Genomic DNA, 22,802 nt, shown 5'->3' with positions numbered 1-22,802 from the left:
CACGGGTGCGAATGGAATCTGTGTCACGTGACTTGGGCGTAACCGGCTGCATGACCGTGACGTCAATTTGTAGGCCAACTAAATAAAGACTACATCTACCACACCGATCTAAATTTACGTGTTTGGTTGTAGGCCTTCTTTAGAAAACACAGCACAGCTGCCACAAAACTCGCGTTTCATGTACGACTGTGCGCCTTTTAAGTTGTAGAACGAAACCACTACCAGTTTTAGCTACTTTCAATTGAAAGCAGTTGGCAACACTGACCACAGACCTTATAACCCATCACTGAAAGTTCAACAGGAAATCCATTGCTTTAAATGCTATTTGTCTTCCGATTTTTAAGACTATAACGAAATATTGGTTAATTTAAAGTACTGTAGAAGTGTAAAAGTTGAATTTGTTGAGCTAGGAAGGGCGCGTTTTATCATTCAATTTGTGTAACGTCTGAGCCTTTGCTTTGTCTGAGGAAAAGAGATAAGAGACATGGCTAGTAGGGGTGAACTGCAAAAGTGAGACAGTTTTTGTGATGGAGGACTGATAAAAATTGAATGTTGTCATCCTTTGTGTGTTTTTGTAATGCCACCACCCCAAAATCTATTGAAACAATATTGGATGCAATTTATATGTTAAAATAATGATAGGCTTTTCAAAATAATTAGGCATAAACGTAAAGTGCTAAAGTTTCTAAAATCAGCAAAAGTTTATAAACAATAAAAAAAATGAAAAAAATGAAACGAGTCATAGCAGATTCAGGTTGGTTTTGGAATATGGTATGTTGTTTGTTGTTGATCCAAGATAGTCTGACAGCTCTAACCAGCTTGATCTCGGTCCGCTTGCTAGATAAGATTGGACCAGCTAAAGACCACAGATAACCAGCATAGTCAAGCTAGAAAATAAAGCCAGGTGCCATCAGAAGTATAACCCAAGCTACCATAGTAGATGTTATGTTTCATTAATTTGTGTCTGCTGAGATCATTTAGATGTTGAAGCATGACCTATGACATTTATTAAAGACTGTTACATTTGTTCTTCTCTTCATATTCAAGACACAATCAATCACAAAACTAATTTGTCTCAATCGCAAACACATTTGTCTTTCCTACTGTTAATTTTCTGGAATATAAAGGCCATTTTTAAGCATCACCTATCAATAGCAAGTTAAACAATGTGCCATTGTACACAGTGCTGGGTAGAAACTGATTACATGTAATCTGGATTATGTAATCAAATAAAAAAAATTAAGTGCTTGTAATTAGATTATATTACTTTTTAAAACTCGTAATTAGATTACATTTACTTTTTTTTACTGATTACACCTATTATTCACACAATAGCAATAAATTATTCACAATTGATTGATTTTCCCTAATTCTTTTTCACCTTTTAAGTTTTCCTTTTTCACCAAATATATTTACTTGAAGTCTTCCTGAGATTTTAAAGGGGTCATATGATGCTGCTAACGTGGCTGACTCTTAACTTTTATAAAGAATATCTCTTTGGATTTGAGACTTTAGTCTTTGCAACTTTACAGATCTTCTTTATGCACCAAGAGCTTGTAACACTCCAAAGAGAAAGGAAAACTTGAAATCGCATCATATGACCCCTTTAAGTTAATATTAAGTAACACATTTACATGTTCACGTTTCTCTGATGTTAATTAGGCCCTAATGGTCACATGACGTGCAGGTAAACAAATATATTTAATCTTTTTTTAGTAAGTGTTTTATTTTGATTGTTGTTATTTTAAAAAGATTTATTTTAGTTTTATATTTTTATGATTTAATTATTAGCTTTTCATTAAACTTGCAAACCCCCCTCAGTTCCTTCATGAAATCCCAGTTTGAGATGCACTTGTTTAATGTTTAATGCACTTCATGTTGTTTATAACAATGAATGGAATACATTTTCTTTGTTTTTGTTTCACTATGGTACAAGATTATCCTATTTAAATCAATGTGATCAACGAGTTAGGTCAAAAGTAATCAAAAAGTATATTATATTACGTATAATAGTCTGATTATATTACCTTAAATGTGTAACGTAATGGATTACGTTACTGATTTTTGTCATGTAATTTGGAATCAGTAACGGACTACAATTTGTAAGTAATCTACCCAGCGCTGATTGTACATCAACTAACATAATTAATTCCATGACATTTATTTATTCTTTAACAACGGCTATTTCTTTTTCGTCTCGTTTATAATTAGTGTTATTAATAGGACGTTTCTGAAGGAATTTCCTCAATGGCTGAAGTCAGCAGATGAGGGGGATTCAAGCCTTTCAGGTTGCTACGCAACAGCCGTCTTCTGTCACGCATGTGCGCGGTGCATAGTGGGAGTATCCGAGCGATGCTGAATCAGTGCAGGAGCGGAGGAGCAGGGGAGGCTGGAAATGGTGCAGTATCAACAAGGGGAAAAGGCGCAGCGGTCGCGCCAACGGAACTATGCGGCTCTCCTTAAACTCTCACTTTGAGATTTTACTCCGTCGACAGAAGAACAGGTTAGTAAACTGGTTTTTGTTCGCCATGTGATTTTTTTAAACAAAGCGCTGCCGTGGCAATCCGCTTGTCCCGTGTATGTTGGCACCTTGTCAATAGTGATGCTGCGCTGGCGCGAGCCGCAGGCTTCCATATATGATGCGCGTGCAGCCAGGTGCCCAACCGGGCACGCGAAAGCAAAATCTGTCACGGTCATGACAAACTATTAAGGCACTTGGGCCTGAGTCAAAAATAGAAACTTACCTATTTGTATATATATTATTCATGGTTAAGGAAAATCATGAATAATTTACATTACATGCCACATAATGCAGCTGAACGTCAACAGCTCACGTGGCCTATCAGGGGGAGTTGTAGTTTTTCAGACGTGACAATATCCAATGCCGTTTATGTCCATTGTCTCATTGATGAACGACATATCCCAAAGTGCTTTTCGCTCCAGGCTCGAGCAGGGGAATGTTCTGCTGATTGTTAGGCATTGCCCCAATGGACGGTGATCAAACGATGGTTTGGGGGCGGGGCTTAGTCTTCAGGGCTGCTCATTGGAGCAGAGCGTGTTTGGGTGGGGTCCGTTCAGACGGGTCCTTTTGGCACTGCGGAGAAAGGATGTGAGGAGACAGCCCACGCAGTCCTGAGCTCTTGACATTTAGTTAAGTCAGAATAATGAAGCTGCTCTCAGCAAATGCTTTATGCAATCAGAATCTCACTATCATTTTGTTAAAGTGTACAAACAGGTGAAAAGCCTGCTGCACGATGCAACTGAGGTTTATTTTTTGGTCCATGCGCTTGATCTAATAAAGTTTTTTTAATAGACAGTGCATGTCGTTTTATTGTACAATACTGTAAAAACACGTTTTCTAAAAATAAAAAGTATGTTTTATACTATATAATTTACATTGGAGATGTATATTATATAAAACAAGGTTATATTCTTGCAGTAACATGTTGTTAAAATTGTGTTTTTATTAGTGAAAAGTAAGAATAGTAAAATAAAGCCAAAAAAAAAAAAAAGTGAAAAGAGATTTACAATCCCAGAGTAATATACATTCTTTGTATAAATGTTTTATCTGACACATATCCACTGTATTCTAAAATAGGGGGAAAATTAGCTCTGATGGTTTATGGCATAATTATGTAAGCTGAGATGCCTTCCTTAGGCTGTCCCGGTTTTTTCAGGGTGTAGAATGAGAGGAGGAATTCCCTGCAATCTCCTGAAATATCTTATGTGTCTCTGCATCAACTCGATGAAGGTGACAGAAGTGTTAAGGCGAGAGTCTTATAATGTGTTTAATCAGTTTTATTAATTAGATCCATTTATAACCCATTGCATTCCTTAGAGAGCAGATTCATTTTAGAAAATGAGAGTGATTGTGCTTTATAACGGTAAACAGAAAGAAATGTTTGAAGTCTTTTAAGGATCTAAGTTAAGCACACACAGAGCCTGCAAATATAGACACACTCATGTGAAAAATTACCTCTTATGTAGGGCTGCACGATCATGACAAAAATCCCTTGAAAATCTAATTGCGATTATTAATTACGATTATCACAATTTACATTGAATGATGTTATATCATTGTTTGAAGCAACCGCATGCCATATTTTTAGATGAAAATAAACAAGCTGAAAACCCTCAAACTGAAAAACCTTTATTGCTTTTCTATAGTATTAAGCCTCAAATGGCATTGGCAATGGATTGGTTTCTTCTTTAAATAAAAAAAGTTAAAATATGCATGGTATTATAATGTCATATTAAAACTAAAATTAAAACAATCGAAAACCCTTAAGATAACACATCTTAAGCACACAGAATAACATAGTGGACTTTGAACTATTAATTGGCGCTTTGAACGATTACATAATTGTGACATCCGTAATTGTAATCGCGATTAGAAATTCAATTAATTGTGCAGCCCTAGTTTCCATTTTACTGAGGTTAATAAGTGACTGTAACATTATGAGAGCATGCTTAAGGGTGTAGTCCAGTTCTGATAGACAAGGACTCTGTGTCTGACCGGCTCTTGTGGATACCTGATACTCTGCAGACATTACAGAAATCTCAAAGAAGCAATAGGAATAGAATCGGAATCTTTTCAGAATTCTGTTTTTGTAAACAGTCTTTTCAGCAATGGTTTAAGACTGTTGAAATGCATGAAATTTATGTCATTTTGGCCACATTTTTGCAGTGGATGCCTTTGTAATGTATGACCAGAAAATGGGATCATTGATTATGGAAAACAGCTTAGCCCCGGATAATGACCTCCAGAGAAACATATGTCTATTCCTTCTGGTATTGTATTCTTCAATCTGATGAACACAATGCTGTTTTTGTTGTCAGTTTGTCACTTGTCTTGTCTTATGTTAGGTTTGTGGATACTTATTTGATGAGCTTAAATACTTCCTTTTTTTTTTCATTCAAGTTGGTTTTCTCAATGTTCATTATTATTTTAGTGGGGTGCCTGTTTTTGAGCTCTTAGAATATGTACATTTTCCAGCAAAGCATTTTTAAGAAATAATTGTTTACGTTAAAAATCTTAAAAATGTAAAACTGTATTTAAACCTGAAAATACTCAGAAAGTAAAAAAAAAAAACATATACAATTATTTAAATAATAATCACATAGGCCTATATTTAAGAATATAAACAATATTTAAGATTCTTCATGATTTCAGTGTAACTAATGTTAACTAATATAAGCAACAGGGAGAACATAAATACAGCATTCTCAAATCCATGCTATTTTTCCATTATATTTTTTGTTCAAATGTTCACTCAAATTAATATTAATAAAGAAAATAATTGTATTTTGACCCCACTTCAGTATCTTAGCATACAAGTTTAGCAGCTGTGTCACACACTGTGTTGCAGGTAAATGGCAGGGTTTGGTAAAGTGCTGGCCAGCCGATGCAGTGCGTAGGGCCAGGTGTCCAAGGCCACGAAAACATGAACGGGGCGGGGGAGCAGGTCGACATCCTGCCCTCCAACTGCTTGGTAAAAGAGCGCTGGAAAGTGGTAAGTGTGTGTCTATATTTAGGTGAGAGTGTGTTAGTGGAATGAAGATGCCCAAATTGTCTGTTGCCTTTGCTGCCTCATCACACAGGACAAAATGGCCCACATATGACAACAGATGCTTTCAAATCAACTCAGTCTGGCTTCTCTCCAAAATGCGCCCAAACCATTTTGTTGTGGGCCAGTTCACAGCATTTCTCCTTCAAGCAGATGTCCTCAGAAATGATTTGTTACTGTTTTACTGTAATGATATCTTTGATGGGGATTGTGGCTTATCCTTAAAATGAGTCTGACTCATTAGTGACTGACTTAAACTTAATTCTTTCATAACTCATGTGATAAAGCATGCTTAAGCCAAGACTAATCAATATGCTTAGTTCATGCTACTAGAACTGAACTGCATGGAATTTAATTAAATCTTTCATGTTAAAATACGCTCAGTTATTAGAGCAGCTAAAGTAACTTTTATTTAAGTAACTATTTGTCCTTTTTAGCTATGGGACTTTCTCGGATCTTAGATGATGTTTATTTATGATGTACAGTACGTTCTTAAAGGTTTATGCTGATTCCTTATTAAGATTCATTATTAAGAAATGTTCACTGAAAGGTTCTTTGAGGATCCCAAAATGGTTTTTCTATGTCATTGCTGCGAAAACCCCCTTTTGGAACCTTTGGAACAATTATATATTGCATGTGGAATAGATGACACAGGTTAAATCAATGCTCTGCCATGACTGACCTTGCTATTGTTTGTGTGTTCAGCTGAAGAAGATTGGGGGTGGAGGATTCGGGGAGATCTATGAGGCCTGTGACCTGTTGACACGGGAGAATGTGGCTCTTAAGGTGGAATCCGCCCAACAGCCAAAACAAGTGCTAAAGATGGAGGTTGCTGTGCTAAAGAAACTACAAGGTGAGGAGATGGAGAGGATGCGAATATATTTTGTGTCGTTTATCATTCTTACAATTCGATTTAAACATTATGTGGTAATATTGTTGCTTCTAAAGTTACTGGCCAGTTTTCGAGATTGTTCTATGTACTTGCCAAAGCTAATTTTTACTCTCATATGTCACTTGACAATATCATTTTGGATTATGTTTATATATATGCTGTTACACTACCATTCAAATGTTTGGGTCAGTAAGATTTTTTTTGTAAGAAATTTTTTATTCAACAAGGATGCATTAAATTGATCAGAAGTGACAATATTTATAATGTTACAAAAAAATTATATTTCAAATAAATGCTGTTCCTTTCAACTTTCTATTCATCAAAGAATCCTGAAAAAATGCAGTCATGGTTTCCAGAAACATATTAAGCAGCACAACTGTTTTCAACATTGATAATAATAATAAAAAAATCAGCACCAAAATCAGCATATTAGAAATTTTTGAATGGTAGTATATAACATAATGAGGCAGCAAGCAGGATGGTGTATGTGTAAGATATGTGATAGTTTATCTGTTAACTAGAGGGACGTTCAGTATGAGCACGACTCTACGGTTGGGGAAACAGATTCTGGAGTCTATTGAAGCCATTCACTCTGTGGGCTTCCTGCACAGAGACATTAAACCTGTATGTCTTAATGTTGATGATATGATCTCTTCTCTTTCCCAATCCAATTACCTGGCTCCTGTCAGCTGATACTGGTTTCTGTCCTATCCTTAGTCTAATTTTGCCATGGGCCGATTGCCGTCTACCTGTAGGAAGTGTTACATGCTGGACTTTGGTTTGGCACGACAGTACACTAATACAAATGGGGAGGTGCGGCCTGTAAGTATTACTTTTGCTTTATTTTCTGATACATTCTTCTTCCTTCTTATATTCTCTCAATTACTATTTCTGTTTGATTTTTTTTCTTTTAATGGAAATAACCCCCCCAAAAAAGCCCAATAAGCAGCATTTTTCACATTTCTGTTTCGTGCATATGCAGTTTTTATATTTACTTGTGATGTTTTATATTTCAAGAGTTATTTCTAGGGGTGCACTGATATAAAATTTCTTATAAATACTTACAAGTCAGTAAGTATATATATATATATATATATATATATATATATGTATATGTGTGTGTTTTATATGCTAAGTAAATTTAGAGATCACATTATAATATAAAATATGAAAATGGAGTTTAATTTTGAGATTTGCTAAAGATCACATTTAACATAGTTATTCAATTTGGTTTTTAAAGACTTTAAGTGAGTATTATGTACAGTAGTGACAAAGGTAATCTAAATGTACAAGCATGGGAAATGAAACCAATTAATAATGGCCAACAACCGATATGGTACCGAAGTATCATGCATCCCTATTTATTTAATTTTTTATTTGCCTTTTACTAATGAATTTCTATAATTTGTGTGTTTGACTTCATTTTTATGTTTCACTTTTCTCAGTTTTGTTTTGCAGTTCTGTTATGGCACTCATGTTGAATCGCATGCTCCCAAAGATGTTTGTCCCTGTTACCATAGCGACAGTCATATTGTGAGTTTTCCAAAATCTTGAAAAGATTCCTTCCTTACCCTCTGAAGGCTCTTAGAAATTACCTTGTCTTCTCTAATGGTTGTGCCCTAAATGCTAAATCCTGAAACACGCCCCCTTTAGACATATCCACACCCCTGCTGTACTGTCTCATACCCACATCCTACATCCTCCTCTATTTAAGAGACTTCCTGTTCGTGTGTTCAATTAATTGTGCTCAATCAGTCTAGGAATCCCAAAAAAGGTCAAAGAATTCCTGTCGCTCCACCCTTCCTTACATTTCCTTCCCATGTTTGCTTTGTTTTGATTCTGCATTTACTTAATCCAACCTAAGTGTTAAAGTATAAAATGAAAGTGATATGAGTTCTTATTATGAGACTCTTAAATGCTGTGCTTTAGCCCAGGACAGTGGCTGGGTTCAGAGGGACAGTACGCTACGCTTCCATTAACGCTCATAAAAACAAGGTAAGTGTAGTCTCAGCTTCAATTCACTGACTGTCTAAAGCATATTACGCACGAAAATTGGTGAGTGCTGGCTGTATTTGCCTGTTTGAATCTGATTTATTGGCTTTAATGAATCTTAAGTGGGTGATTCTTGGCCAGAGTTACCACATTAAGAAATTTTTTTTTTTTAAAGAAGAGTGCAGTTTTTAAATTTTGTTATTGTTCTTAACAGGAAATGGGTCGTCATGATGATTTGTGGTCATTGTTTTATATGCTGGTAGAGTTTACTGTTGGACAGTTACCATGGCGTAAGATAAAAGATAAGGTAAGACACTTGTATCACACTCACATTAACCAGTGATTATGAACATAATGGAACTGTATTGAGTGAATTAATCCTCGTTGTACTCAGTCTTAAGAGTCTTTTGATTTAAATATTTAAGACCTTCAGGGTTGTTTTTGCTGTTAATCGTGTCTGTAATGTGCATCTGATGAACAGGAGCAGGTAGGACAGATTAAAGAGCGCTATGAGCACAGGATGCTGTTGAAACACATGCCTGCTGAGTTTCATATCTTCTATGACCATGTGCTGGATTTAGATTACCACACCAAACCTGATTATCAGGTAAACTATTCAGACACACCTCCAAACACTCACTTCTTCCCACTTTTGTTTTTCAACAAGAATGATTTAACTTGATCAAAAGTGACAGTAAAGACATTTATAATATTGCCAATAATTATTTTTTTTTTACTTCAAATAAATGCATTTCTTTTAAACTTTCATTCATCATAGAATCCTGAAAAGTGTCATGGTTTAATCAAAATTGTTCCATGGTCTGTTGGAATTCTTGATTCTGATTGGCTGGCAGGTATGCATTAAAACCGTTTAATGCACAGGTAGTTCCAAGTCAGTTTAATCACCGTTCTTTATTAATGCGCTGCTTTAATTGACACACACAAATGCACACACACCACTCGCACAGAGAGAGAGAGAGATCAGAGAGCCCGCTGCGCACACAGAAACGTTCAGGAGTAGGCCAATATAAACTTGTCTACGCTGACTTTTATTAATAAAATGGCTTAGATACTGGATCACTGCATTATATTCCTCAGCAACAAGGAGGTAAAATCTCTGTTTAAGTAACTAAACTCATAACTTCATTGTTTGTAGAGAGAGACGCACAGACGCAGGTAATTCACACACACAACTGTCATCTTTCTCTCTCGATCAAACTTCGATAATTAATTTAAATAAATGCTATATTTCATTCAAATAAATGTGATCTAACAGCACTATTTAATCTCTGTGTCTGATTTGAAGCGGGCAAAATGCTAGAGCTAACCAGCTGTAACTGACGAAAATAACCGTCATTTTTACCCATTCGGTCAAATATTGCGCTGCAAAGAGCAATACTAGTTTTAACTTGTCTATAACTTGGCAAATGACCATGGAATAAGCAGTATAATCAACAGCTTGCCGTGCATTAAAGTATTATAAATGCACTTCGCGTCAGGTGGTTCTTGGCCTCCATGTCGTGCATTTCAAATCCTTTAATGCACATTGATTGCCATTGATTATCCCTTACATATTAAGCTACTGTTTTCAACATTGATAATAAGAAATGTTTATTTATGAAGACTGGAGTAATGGCTGGTGAAAATTCAGCTTTGCTATAACAGGAATAAATTCCATTTTACAATATATATATTTTAAATTAATTCTTTTAAATTGCATTAATTCACAATATTACTGTTTTTACTGTTTTTTTTTTAATCAAATAAATGCAGCCTTGTGCATAAAAAACTGTCAAAAACATGAAAAAAGAATGAAAATAAAAATAATATTAAATATTTGCTGAACAGCAATGTATATATTGTAAAATATATATACTTAAAATATACTGTAATATATAAATATACATAACATGTATATAAACATTAAATACAAATGTATTATTTTGTGCAACAATTTTGAGTGGAAAATTAATTTTCTTTCTTTCTTTTTCCTTCCTCTGGTCTAGTTGCTAATGACAGTATTTGAGAACAGCATGAAAGAGAGGGTTATAACAGAAAATGAGCCTTATGACTGGGAAAAATCTGGAACAGATACGGCCCTCCCCACCAGCACACACACGCCACCACAACAAAACACACGGCAAACTGCTGCCATCGTCGGGTAAGAATATGTACACATACACTCTTACAACAGTATCAGACCTTTTGCACAGTGGGAAGGGATTCTGGATTCTGAAGTTACTCTGGAGTGATTTTAAAAGAACTTTGATGTTATGCTGATATGGCTCTGAATTGTCTCTCTCAGGGTGGTGAATGTGACGCCGGTACCTGGTGAATTACCGAGGGAAAACACTGATGATGTTCTGCAAGATGAACACCTGAGTGACCAAGAGAACGCTCCACCTGCTTTGATACCCAGCAGGCCAAGAGAACCTCCTCCAGCCCCACCTGCTGGTGAAGGATGGGATGAAACTGACTTCAACCGTAACAAACTCAGGATCAGCATCAGTAAGGTAGTATTTTTAATGTATTATGCCAAATTAGTCACATTAATTTGAATGTAATTAGTATGGAACATGATTTTAGATCAGTTGAGTGTTTTAATACTGCTTTTCTTCTCAGACACAAGTAGCAGCAGAGGATGGGGAGGAGCCTGCAGGAGGAGGGAGGTCCGTTTCCCCAGCGAGGGGTGGAGAAGCAGAAGCTCAGGCCCGCCCTCCAAGGTACTGGAGAGTCAATAGCCCAGAATCTGACCGCCTGTCTGCTGCAGAGGATAGAGGCGATGCCGCAGATAAACGGTGAGGAGAGCGTGTGCTGGAAAATGTATCACTCTGTTCTTCTGGCTGACATTTAGCTTTTCTAAAGGTCATTTGTCTGCATGTGTCTTGTTAGTGAGGAAAGCATGCAAAAGTGACTTCCTGATAAGAAAGGATGTAAAGTTTTTGTTTTGTACAACAATATTTTGCTCTGACATTTTGGATGGCATCTGTGAATTTAATAAAGGTGAAGTGCATACTGTTCTTATTATGGTAGCATATGGCATTTTTTATGATGAAAATGGTTTGGCATGCTAAAGAAACATTTTATATTGGGAACAGATTAAAATCAAAGACGAAAACAGTTTTTATTGGATATAATGTTGCATGATCTTGAACCATTTTGTTGTTGTTGAAATTTCTGATTATCTAATATTTCATTAATTAAATAATTATTAAATTATCTCTTAGGACTATTAATCAGATCATGATTATTAGTAATTATAAATTAGTAAAGTAATACTTTTGAACTGTAATGTTCCTGTAAATTAAAGTCTAGTTAAATAGTTGCTGTTATCCAGTTTATTCTGTGTCTTAGCCTTTGTGTGTTTTGTGGCAGCTCTCGTTTGGACATGCTGGGTTCTCCATCCAGGCATGTCTACTCTTCCCAGCCTGCTCAAATGCTCTCTTTAGAAGCTGGACAGGGAGAACGATTGGCCGGTGGCCACCATGATGTCTCTGCAGACGGTGACCAGGAAGCCCACAGCAATGCCTTCATCCGCTCAGTGCCGCTGGCTGAGGAGGAGGACTTTGACAGCAGGGAGTGGGTGATGATTGACAAAGAAACAGAGTTGAAAGACTTCCATCCTGGGGCAGAGCCCACCACTTCAGGCACCACGGATGAGGAACCAGAGGAATTACGCCCCCTTGAGGACCACGAGGAGAGGAGAAGGAAAGGACATATGCATGGAATGGGCGGAGCTGAGGCTGTGGTACGACCCAAAACGCAACGTGGGATGATGATGATTGTAGCAGAGGAGGAGGGGGCAGGACCGAGCCCCGCCCATTCACCTTGTCACTCGTTGCCTCATACCTGCCCAAGAAGGAGGGAGTCGGAGCCATTTGGACCTGAAGGACCGGTAAGGCACACCTTAGTGTGTATGTGTGGGCATGTGTGTGTATGGGTTATCCTGATTACTTAATATGTTTGATGATCTTTAGATGATCTTTAGATGACCACACCAGTGGTCTGTGAGTGCATTGTTATCATAAAAGTCAGTGTGAATTTTAATAGGCAATTCATTTTAGTTCTGTAATATCACATTTCTGAGTGAAATAGGACATTCAACAACAAAAAAGGGCCGTAGCAAACTAGATAAAAGGAAGAGCAAATTATCATTTATTACTGATTATTTAGGACTTTTTAGAATAAAAAGCTTAAATAATGTTATAAATAACAAACACAGATGAATAGTTTACAATAAAACCAGAAGCATCAATTAAAGGTGCCATAGAATGGAAAACTGTATTTACCTTGGCATAGTTGAATAATAACAGTTCTGTACATGGAAATGACATACCGTGAGCCTCAAACACCATTGTTTCCTCCTCCTTATGTAAATCTCGTGCATGCAAAAGACCACTGAAAAATAGGCGAATCAGAACATAGCACCGACTGTGACGTTACAGTCGGGATCACTAATAGTTACGCCCACAACATTTGCATATCATGTTCTATGCCAGCCGCCAGCCGAACCTGCACAGCCGAATCATCAGAAGTTCTGCAGGAAATGTGTGTTAAGTACTGCCGCTGTAGTTTACACAGAGCACGTGCAAATCTCGAAAGTGAAAGTAAAAAGCATGCATTCGTATGTAAAACCATTTCAGGAGATTTTTTGCCCTTACCTAAGCCACATACCTTTTATGTAGATATCAGAGAACAATTTAAAATATTGTATCAATGCATTCTATGGCACCTTTAAGAAAGTAAATATGGTCAATTCTGATTTCATGTTGACTTTAGACTTCTTTCTTCTAAGTGCGCAACACCGTGTCTAATTTACGTCTGTACACTGGCATAGATTTAATTGTTGCAAAGATGTTATATGTTGATGACTGAATTACTGTTTTTGTGTTGTTTTTTTCATCTATGTGAACAAACACATAGATGACTTTTTCTATGCTACAGTTCAAAATTTTGAAAAGAAAGACGCTTACTAAGGCTGTTTATTTAATCAAAAATGTGTAAAAACGGTAATATTACAATTTTAAATAACTGTTTTCTAACTGTTTGCTGTAATATATTTTAAAAGGAAATTTATTCCTGTGATGGCAAAGCTGAATTTTCAGTAGCTATTACTCCAGTCTTCAGTGTCACATGAGCCTTCAGAAATCAATCTAATATGCTGATTTAGTGCTCAAGAAGTAATAAAATGCTGCATTTTTAAAAAATCATACTGACCTCAAACTTTTGAACGGTAGTGTACATTTTTAACATTTCAAGTTGTATTAGTGAATAAATGGAGCAAGAGTATTGTTGTTCATATACCTAATGCATTGACTAATTTTAACAAATTGAACCTTACTTAAATAAGATTAAGTTTATGACTACTAGCATTTGTTCCAAGCTGCTATTATATTTTTACATAATGACATCAGTACAAGAAAGGCTCATTTAAGCATCTGATAACTTGTAATGCAAGATAATTAACATATGTTGTTTGTATATAAGTGTTTGTTTGTATGCACCCTTGATGTACAGTATGTGTGTTATGTAAACTTGTGCATTTGTGTTGAGCTGCATGTTTAGGGTTTTGTGGTTGTGTGTGTGTGTGTGTGTGTGTGTGTGTGTGTGTTTGTGCACGTCACACTCAATTCACAGCCAAGCTTAGTTTGCTCATTGGTCATACACGGGTCTGTGTGCACACGTTGGCTCCTTCACAACATATAGAACATACATTCACCCGTACATAAGCTAAAACAAGCCTGTCTTTAGTGTCAGACAGATGTGGGCTGGTCTTGTCCTCTGAACGAGTTACAGCACATCTATGTGTTTGTACCACCCATTTGATATAATGTTTTGTTTATCTCTTGTTTTTTATTGGTGTGTTTTTGTGTGTGCATCACACACAATCTTAGACAAAAAAAACACGCTTTTTTCAATACTTCGCGTTTAAGTTTTTTCCTCAGCCTGATTCCTCTTTTCCTCCGCTCTTATTGGTCTTTTTCAGTTGGAGGAGGACAGGCCACACCCACATCACTCATTCCCGAGGCCTGCCCATTTGAGAAGACTGGCGTCGTACGTGTTTTCCTCCGCTACCATGGACACGGAGCCCTTCCCCCACGACCTCGGGGGAGCGGCCATTCAGCGCAGCCGCTCGGCTGAAAGCAGCCCCGCCCACCGCCACGCCCATCGCAGACACATGCCCCTGTTGCCAGGCAACCCCAGAGCTCGGCATTCTGTACTAAACCTCCCACGCCTACACATTCAGCAAATGCTGGCCAAACTTATGAACAAGACATGATTCCCCCACCATCAGCGTACACAGACGCATATGTGTGATGCCGTTTAATAGAAGGGGAGCACGAGTGCACACTTTTGTGCCCATAGATGAACAAAGTTTAGTATGGGCAATAAACTTGGGTCTGTGATTGTGAGATTTGTGTGTGTGTGTGTGTGTGTGTGTGTGTGTGTAAGCGAGATATGAGATGCCCTCCAGCTAAAGTGACATTTTTTTTTATTCGATATTTGATATTAAAGGGATACTTAACCTTAAAAAATCTGTCATCATTTATTCACCCTCATGTCATTTTATTCCTTATGACTTTTGTGGAACAGTAAAGAAGGTATTTTGAAAAATGTCCTTTTTTTGTCTAAAAATCTGTGTTGTTCTGGACCACACTGACTTCAAAATATCTTCTTTTATGTTCCACAGAAGAAAGAAATTCATACAGGTTTGGAACGACATGATGACAATTGTCATTTTTGGGTGAATTTTCCCTTTAAGCACTTGGGATGATTGGAGAAAGATAAATTATATTGTATTCTCCAAAACAAAGAAATTCTGTACAATGCTGTATGATGTATTTACTCATAGAGACACTGTACATTACATTTTATTTATTTATTTTCATATTATTATTATTATTATTTTTTTTTTGGTAAAAAAACAAGCACAAAAAAACAAACACCAAGACAAAAACACATTTTTACCTCCATCAGGGGTGTTTCATGCAGAGCTGCTGGTGTCTGGTGGGGCAGGCACTTTGACTAAAGTGACGAGAATATCGTTTTTTTTTTTTATGCTTAGGCCTCTTAGATTCCCATCAGCACTGTCATCTTCTGTGTAAGAGGACAGTTGTGATGCAGGCTGGATAGTGTGATTATGTTTTCAGGGTTGAATGTCATTGAATTACAATGAATTTTGGCCTAAAGCAGATACTTAAAAAGGCTGTGTTCGCCTGCTGAGTGTTAGTAGAGGACACTAGAAGGACAGTGAGTGCGTGCTAAGCTATTTTTTGCACAGTCTATTCGCATCAATACGATCTCAGCACATATAGAACCTGTCAAATACCACAACGCACACCTCCAGGCGGGATATATGGCTTTCTTAAGCTAACATGATATTGTGAACTGATGGATCTCTTTATATAGATTCTTATAGGCATCTTTTGTAGCCGAGAGAGAGCATGTCATTAGCCATATACAGTGTGTGAATCCTCACAGGGTTTGTACCTGTAAAATAATCTAGTTGCTTGGTACTAGCTTGGTTCCTCTGGCATTTCATGGAGAGTATTGTTGCTGTATAGAAGAGAAAATCAGTAAGCAAAGACAGATAGAATAAGTTGTGTGTACACATGTCCAAGGTGTGAGTATTAGGCCTGTATTAAATGTTCTGCATAACTAAAAGTATGTAGACACACATTTCTATTTAATGAATTTGGCTGTTTCAGCTACATCCTTTACTAACAGGAGCAGAAAATCAACTATACAGCCATATACAGCCTCCTTAGACATTTTTTAGGTGAATGGCCTTGGTTTAAAAAAATATATGCTTAACAAATGAATGTGAGGTTGGTGTGTCTTTACATACTTTTGGCCATGTAGATTAATTGTGGTATCACTTTTGTCTTCCATATAAGCTATAAAAATATATTTAAAGATAATTTTCTTTACCATAATAATTATTATCTTTCAGTATTACAAAAACATATGCATATTGCTTTCTGATGATATTAGGTTCCATGTGAACAGTGAGCAGTGTTTATCTGACGGCAAGAACGTCATAAACACAACATCCTAGATGTCAAGACGTTTGTCTAATAGGGAGTTGAAAATCGATTAAAGTTCTGGAATAGAGATATATTAAATAAATTATTATATATTGAAGTGCAATAGAGCTTAAGGCAATAGGTGTGTAAAAGGAAGACTGAGCCTCTTTCTTTGGTTTTGTCACACATGCATTAGTGGTTTGATACACATATGCAGATATTTGAACTTGACTATAGCTTATCATTCAGCAAATGAATGTTGCCATATTGTGTTCCTGGCCATAGACTTCACATGCTACTTCAGTGTTTAAAATCATGCATAAATAAGCTTTTGAATGCAGAAGTGCAGCGTCGTTGTCATAGAAATTAGATTACACATTGTGTCATAACCAGGCATAATGCAATAATCTGACATGCGTTTTTGTGCTAATCAACAGTAGCCACAACATTTTTTAGATTACGTAGTTTTTATTTCTAGTCCAAAATCATGCTTCACATAACTGTACATTAGACTTCCTATGTTCTGAGCTGTGTTATTTTAGTATTTATATACTATTATAGTAATTTTTAGTGTTTAGAATCAGCTTTGATTTTATATTATCAGTTTTAATTTTAGTTTTTTGTTTTATTTTTATTTTAATGTTTTAATTTGGCTTTAATTTTGATTCCAGATTTAATCATGTTAGTACTTTAAATTTAACTCATTTTTTTCATTTATTTGTCAAGGTAACATTTCTAACTTGGGTTTAAATTTAAGTTTCTCATCTAATATTTATATTGTGTTTTATTTCAGCTTCATTTCAATTTACCAAAAATGTTTTAGTTTTACTCAATTACAATACTGGCTCTGATTGGCTGATTGTGTCACATTTTCATGGACAGACAGTTTGGTTGTGCCGGGTTGGGACAGTGTTAGATACATCCTATGAAACATAAAGTAGCATTAACGCATTGAAATATTTGCTTTATCTGTATTTTAAAGTCCTCCAGCTTCAGTTCAGTTGAGATATATACATATCTGTGGGAGGAAATTAAGATTGATTGTTTGTAGGTGTATTCATTTTTCACCTGAAATTCATGCTGTAAAAATGCTATATGACTCAAGACTGGATATCAGTGCATATGCGAATCTTGTTGAAAGTGCAGAGTTTCTTCTTAAACTATAATTTGCCTCGCTGGGCCAACTGCAACAAACTCTGAGTGGTGAAAAACACATATATGAATACAAAAATACATTATTTCATACTGGGTTTGAACTCATAGCAGTTGGCTCCTGGTATCTGTGCTGCTTTGGGTGTTTTAATGCAATTCACACCAGTCACCGTTTATCTGGAATAACCAATGTACTGTAACGTGTATGTTCAGAAGAGTTTGTAGTCTGAACTGTGTGAGACAGCTGATCCAAATGTCTTCCTAACGGAGAAGATGAGTACAGACTGAATGACCGTACATAGAGACACAAAAGCTTGGCTGTAACTGTAATTTTTGTTTGGCTGTATTTTTGTTTTTATGCAGGATAATACTAAGCAAATAGATTTCTGCCTCCCAAAGATTGTTAATTGCTGTGGTCATATCACATACACTACCATACAAAATTTTGGGGTCTGTGATATTTTTTCTCTTATGCTCACTAAGGACTCATATTGTGAAATATGATTACAATTTAAAATAACTTTTTTCTATTTGAATAAATTGTAAAATGTTATTTATTCCTGTGATGGCAAAGCTGAATTTTTAGCAGCCATTACTCCAGTCTTCAGTGTCACACGATGCTTCAGAAATTATTCTGATATGCTGATTTGGTCTTCAAGGGTTTTCTTCTTCTTCTTATTATTATTATTATTATTTTAAAAACAGTTAGGCATGCTTAATATTTAGTCTGAACTGTGTGAGACAGCTGATCCAAATGTCTTCCTAACGGAGAAGATGAGTACAGACTGAATGACCGTACATAGAGACACAAAAGCTTGGCTGTAACTGTAATTTTTGTTTGGCTGTATTTTTGTTTTTATGCAGGATAATACTAAGCAAATAGATTTCTGCCTCCCAAAGATTGTTAATTGCTGTGGTCATATCACATACACTACCATACAAAATTTTGGGGTCTGTGATATTTTTTCTCTTATGCTCACTAAGGACTCATATTGTGAAATATGATTACAATTTAAAATAACTTTTTTCTATTTGAATAAATTGTAAAATGTTATTTATTCCTGTGATGGCAAAGCTGAATTTTTAGCAGCCATTACTCCAGTCTTCAGTGTCACACGATGCTTCAGAAATTATTCTGATATGCTGATTTGGTCTTCAAGGGTTTTCTTCTTCTTCTTCTTCTTATTTTAAAAACAGTTAGGCATGCTTAATATTTTTGTGGAAACCGTGACCTGCGATTTTTTTTGATGAATAGAAAGTTGAAAAACTAATTTTTAAATATAAACCTTTTAAAACATTATTAATGTCTTTAAAGACATTGTAAATGTCTTTACTGTAACTTTTGATCAATTTAATACATCCTTGCTGAATAAAAATATAGATTTTTTTTTTTAATATATCTTACTGACCCCAAAATTTTGAAAAGTAGTGTATATACACATTCTGTCACATTCAAATCTTAAAAAGACAAATATCTTTTCATTGGTATATTTAAATTTTGAAAATTTCTAATGAAGAGAATAATTTCCGAGGAAATGTAGTGTTTCCAAGCTGGTGAAGATTAAAACAGTGCCAGTTTGCATAATGTGAGGTAACGTGTTCAGATAGTTTGAGGAAGGTTAGAGGAAGTTTAACAAATGTCTTCTCTGCTTTACTGAGAGATTGTTCCATGTAGTACCATATTTTATGCTAAATTCAATATTCACTCAAGCCGAATAGCTTTTCAGCTTTATGCCATTCAACATTCTTTACCTCTCACATTATCTGTCTCTAACCTGGTCAAATTTGAGCTTGTCAGAACTGCCCAGAGACAAACCTTGAGTGTACAACAGCGTTTAGCAACATCTGTTTGGGTAGAATTTTTTTTAAATGTATTCTTTTATGTATTTAATAATGTATTGAGAAAAGCCTAAAACCATGAAGGTGGCTTCTCACAGATCAGTATTGTTATGAATCAATTTTAAGGAATTTTATGAGTCAAAATTTATATCATACGCTGGACTTTTTATTGCTGAAAAATGTTACTCATCAGCTGATCCCAGACCTGCTCATATAAGCATTACATGTGTGAATCAGGGTCAACCTTCAACAGCAAGAGTATTTCACGAAATAGCTAGTGCAATAAACACCATAGGGACTGTATAGTAGACTTGTAATATGTACAAGCATGTATTTTAGGCTTTTGTAAAATTGCAAGTCTTTGAACAGATTGCTGTACTACTGACACATTCCTCTTTCTCATCGCTCTTGTGTGTCCACTGCTGTACATACTGTTGGCTGAGCACTGTCTTTGAGTCTACACGAACTCGCAAAAGCCGACAACAACAGCTGGCTCGTCTCGTCCTGGAGCGTAAACAAACCCACCTGATTCGTTCTCACTCCGCCTCCTCGCACTCCCCAACACTCTCAACCACTGCATCTGAAGATGAAACCCACCAATCAGACGACTCGGCGAAAGGAGAGAGAGGAGCAGATGGGAGGATTAGGAGCAGGATCCCTCGTCCAGTCACACCTATCAGGGGGTCATCTGACCAACTAGGGGGTACGACCCTTCAACAAACCCAGAGATCTGTGTCTTTCATTCAATACAGGTGTTTGGAGCAGAATTTCAACTTAAATGTTATTCATTTGAATCTGCACTTCCAGTCAAAAGTTTGGACTCACTGAATTTATGTTTCTTATGATTTTTTTTTTTAATATATATATTTATATATTTATATTTATTATTTTTTAGGAAGCCAGACTGTTTGAATATAATAATAATAATAATTATCATTATTATTATTATTCTATATTATTAATATTCTTGTTTATCTGTAAGACAGAAATGCATGTTGAATTCACAGGACATGCAAAGATAGAGTGTGCAGCATTTTCTGTGAATGGCTCCATTTTGAGAAACTGAAAACGCCGGATCATGAGGCCCTCATGTGGAAATTAACACAGTGCTGCACTTCACTCTGAAACATGCTCAATTACTTATTTATGCTCTAATACGTATTTAATTAAACCATATAAATTTAGTTTTTTTTTTGTTCAACTGACATATATATGTTTTGTGAACATTTGGGTGTTCATTATAACATTTTCTTGCTGTAAAATTGTGAATATTGAATGGTCTACCTCAGATTTTGCTTGGCACCATTACTAAAATATATAAAGAAAATCATACAGACTGTCCTGTAATACCTCTGATTGATATGACTCATTCTTTCCTCTCGCCAACAGAACCAAGAGTTCTGTCAATCCCAGGATTCAAAAGTCTACAAGTCTGCACACAAATATCCATCAGCAGCCACCTAAACCTCAGCTCCGTCCCTCTAAAACACTTCCACCCCATCCTCCATCTTCAGGCCCCTCCCACTCACAGGGAAGTCGGACCGCCACACGTACCATTACTCGTACCTCAGCACTTAATGCCACCCGGAGCATCAGCACCTCTCCTCGGAGCTACGACACCTCTCGCACTGACAGCCCTTCGCCTCAACGCATTCGCCGACAGCCTGCAGCCAATGAAACGCAACGAAAGCCCAAACCTTTTTGCCCGTCGCAGTCCAAATCCAAACCTCAGGATTCCACCCCCAAAAAGAGCAACACCCACCCATCAGCCTCATCGCAAACGGCAAAGAAAGATTCAATGGAATCAAAGACTAAAACAAGATAATTAAGACATTTCTGCAGGTGATCTTCATCCTCAGCATCATCATCACAATCACTCTTTGAATCATCAGTGTTGGACTGTACTTCTCATTAAACACAACAAACTCAACCAAACAATCTGGATGGACGTGTTCGTTATCCAGCCAAGTGACTGCAGCAGCTACAAAATACCTCTAATGAGGAGAAACTCTGACATTTACACACACACAGAGAGTTGTCTTTAATGAAGTGTGTTGGACAGATGAACACACCTCATATGCCTTAAACCTGCAAAGGAAATAATTGCTGCCATCACAACAAAGCTTCCACAGACTCTACCCTCCTGTTCACGGCACAAATGCCACTATCATGTTCAATAATACAACCAATCTCATTGTACACATTAGAATCGGATTCTACTGCAACTTTAAAGCTTTTAAATACATTACACTACATGCTATTTATTTGAATTGAATATCACTTCCAAAACACATTTTTGACCAACATCACAATATCAGAATCGGGGAAAAATAGCTTTATCGAAACTTACAAAAACCGAATATGTTTCAAAAGTCCCAAATGTACTGATTACTCAACTAGCTGGCGTTTGGGACAGACTTTTTCTATCAACTTCTGCCGTCAATTTGTGTGTGCTAAAATTTGTATTTATCTCAAAAAATAATAATAATAGTCATTTGCACCAAAACTCTGTGGTTCTGTGCAGAACATGCAGGAAAGAAACCATAAGACTGGTATAAATACCTAAATTGAATCTCTACACAGAACTAAAATGACTAACGTTGCTGCTACAGTTTGATGTCAATCATACAATCATCTTGGCCCCACCTACTGTCTCTGATTGGGTCAATCCATCCGTGACACTCATCTGCTAAATTTATTTGTAACCGGATCCCAGACCAGCGGCATGCATTTGGAAATGCTTGTCCGCTTCTGTTTATTGTCTTTTGCATAACTGTAGATAATGTAAGCAGTACTTTTGAAAAACAAATTTATATTTTTGTCCCAAAAAACAACGTAGTCTACAAAAAAGATTAATGGATAAAATAGGACTAACTTAGTTGCATTTGTCTCAGTCTCAGGCTGAAAATGCACCATTCTGATCTGTATGCAAACTTTACAGTTCAAAGAATGCTTGAGGAAGCTGAATGAAGGTCGAAGAGAACATGAAAGCTTCTCAAAAATCTGACACACCAAGGAGAATAAAGCAGCAGGAACCAATAATGTGTGTTAAAGCAGCATGTCTGCGGTTTGTAACTGTACTCTAGGATGTTATTTTTATGCAGTACTGCTATTACTGAGTGTCCACAGCATGTGTTCAAAAGCTGGTAATCCGACATGGACTTCAAATGACTAAGGTGCTATCAAAGAGTTTCTTCATGCCTGCTCTAGTCATTGGTGTTTTTTTCTGTCCTGTGCTTGGATTAAAACCCGAACATCCATGAAGATTGTCAAATCAACGGAAGAGAAAAATGTCCTTAGTGCACACTAGCCAGTGTTATTTGTGAGTTAACT

At 36.4% G+C, this 22,802-nt stretch overlaps 1 protein-coding gene across 1 annotated transcript; it reads left to right on the top strand.

The window, feature by feature from the left end:
- The first annotated feature begins 108 nt into the window (after positions 1 to 108).
- LOC107717064 (tau-tubulin kinase 1-like) lies at positions 109 to 21,981 on the top strand. Its single transcript, XM_016523706.1, has 15 exons — positions 109 to 180; positions 5,370 to 5,513; positions 6,273 to 6,556; positions 6,981 to 7,083; positions 7,177 to 7,281; positions 8,389 to 8,454; positions 8,666 to 8,758; positions 8,933 to 9,058; positions 10,458 to 10,612; positions 10,757 to 10,964; positions 11,074 to 11,249; positions 11,827 to 12,346; positions 14,438 to 14,728; positions 19,839 to 20,221; positions 20,859 to 21,981. Exons 2-15 carry the CDS (start codon positions 5,406 to 5,408, stop codon positions 21,292 to 21,294), a joined length of 3,054 nt encoding a protein of 1,017 aa, XP_016379192.1. The 5' UTR covers positions 109 to 180; positions 5,370 to 5,405; the 3' UTR covers positions 21,295 to 21,981.
- The last annotated feature ends 821 nt before the right edge of the window (positions 21,982 to 22,802 follow it).

The sequence above is a fragment of the Sinocyclocheilus rhinocerous genome, unplaced genomic scaffold (assembly GCF_001515625.1).
Source record: "Sinocyclocheilus rhinocerous isolate Xijiao unplaced genomic scaffold, SAMN03320098_v1.1 scaffold119, whole genome shotgun sequence".
Classification (NCBI taxonomy): domain Eukaryota; kingdom Metazoa; phylum Chordata; class Actinopteri; order Cypriniformes; family Cyprinidae; genus Sinocyclocheilus; species Sinocyclocheilus rhinocerous.
The sequence above is the reverse complement of the archived record's forward strand: the minus strand, read 5'-3'. Positions and strand labels throughout refer to the sequence as shown.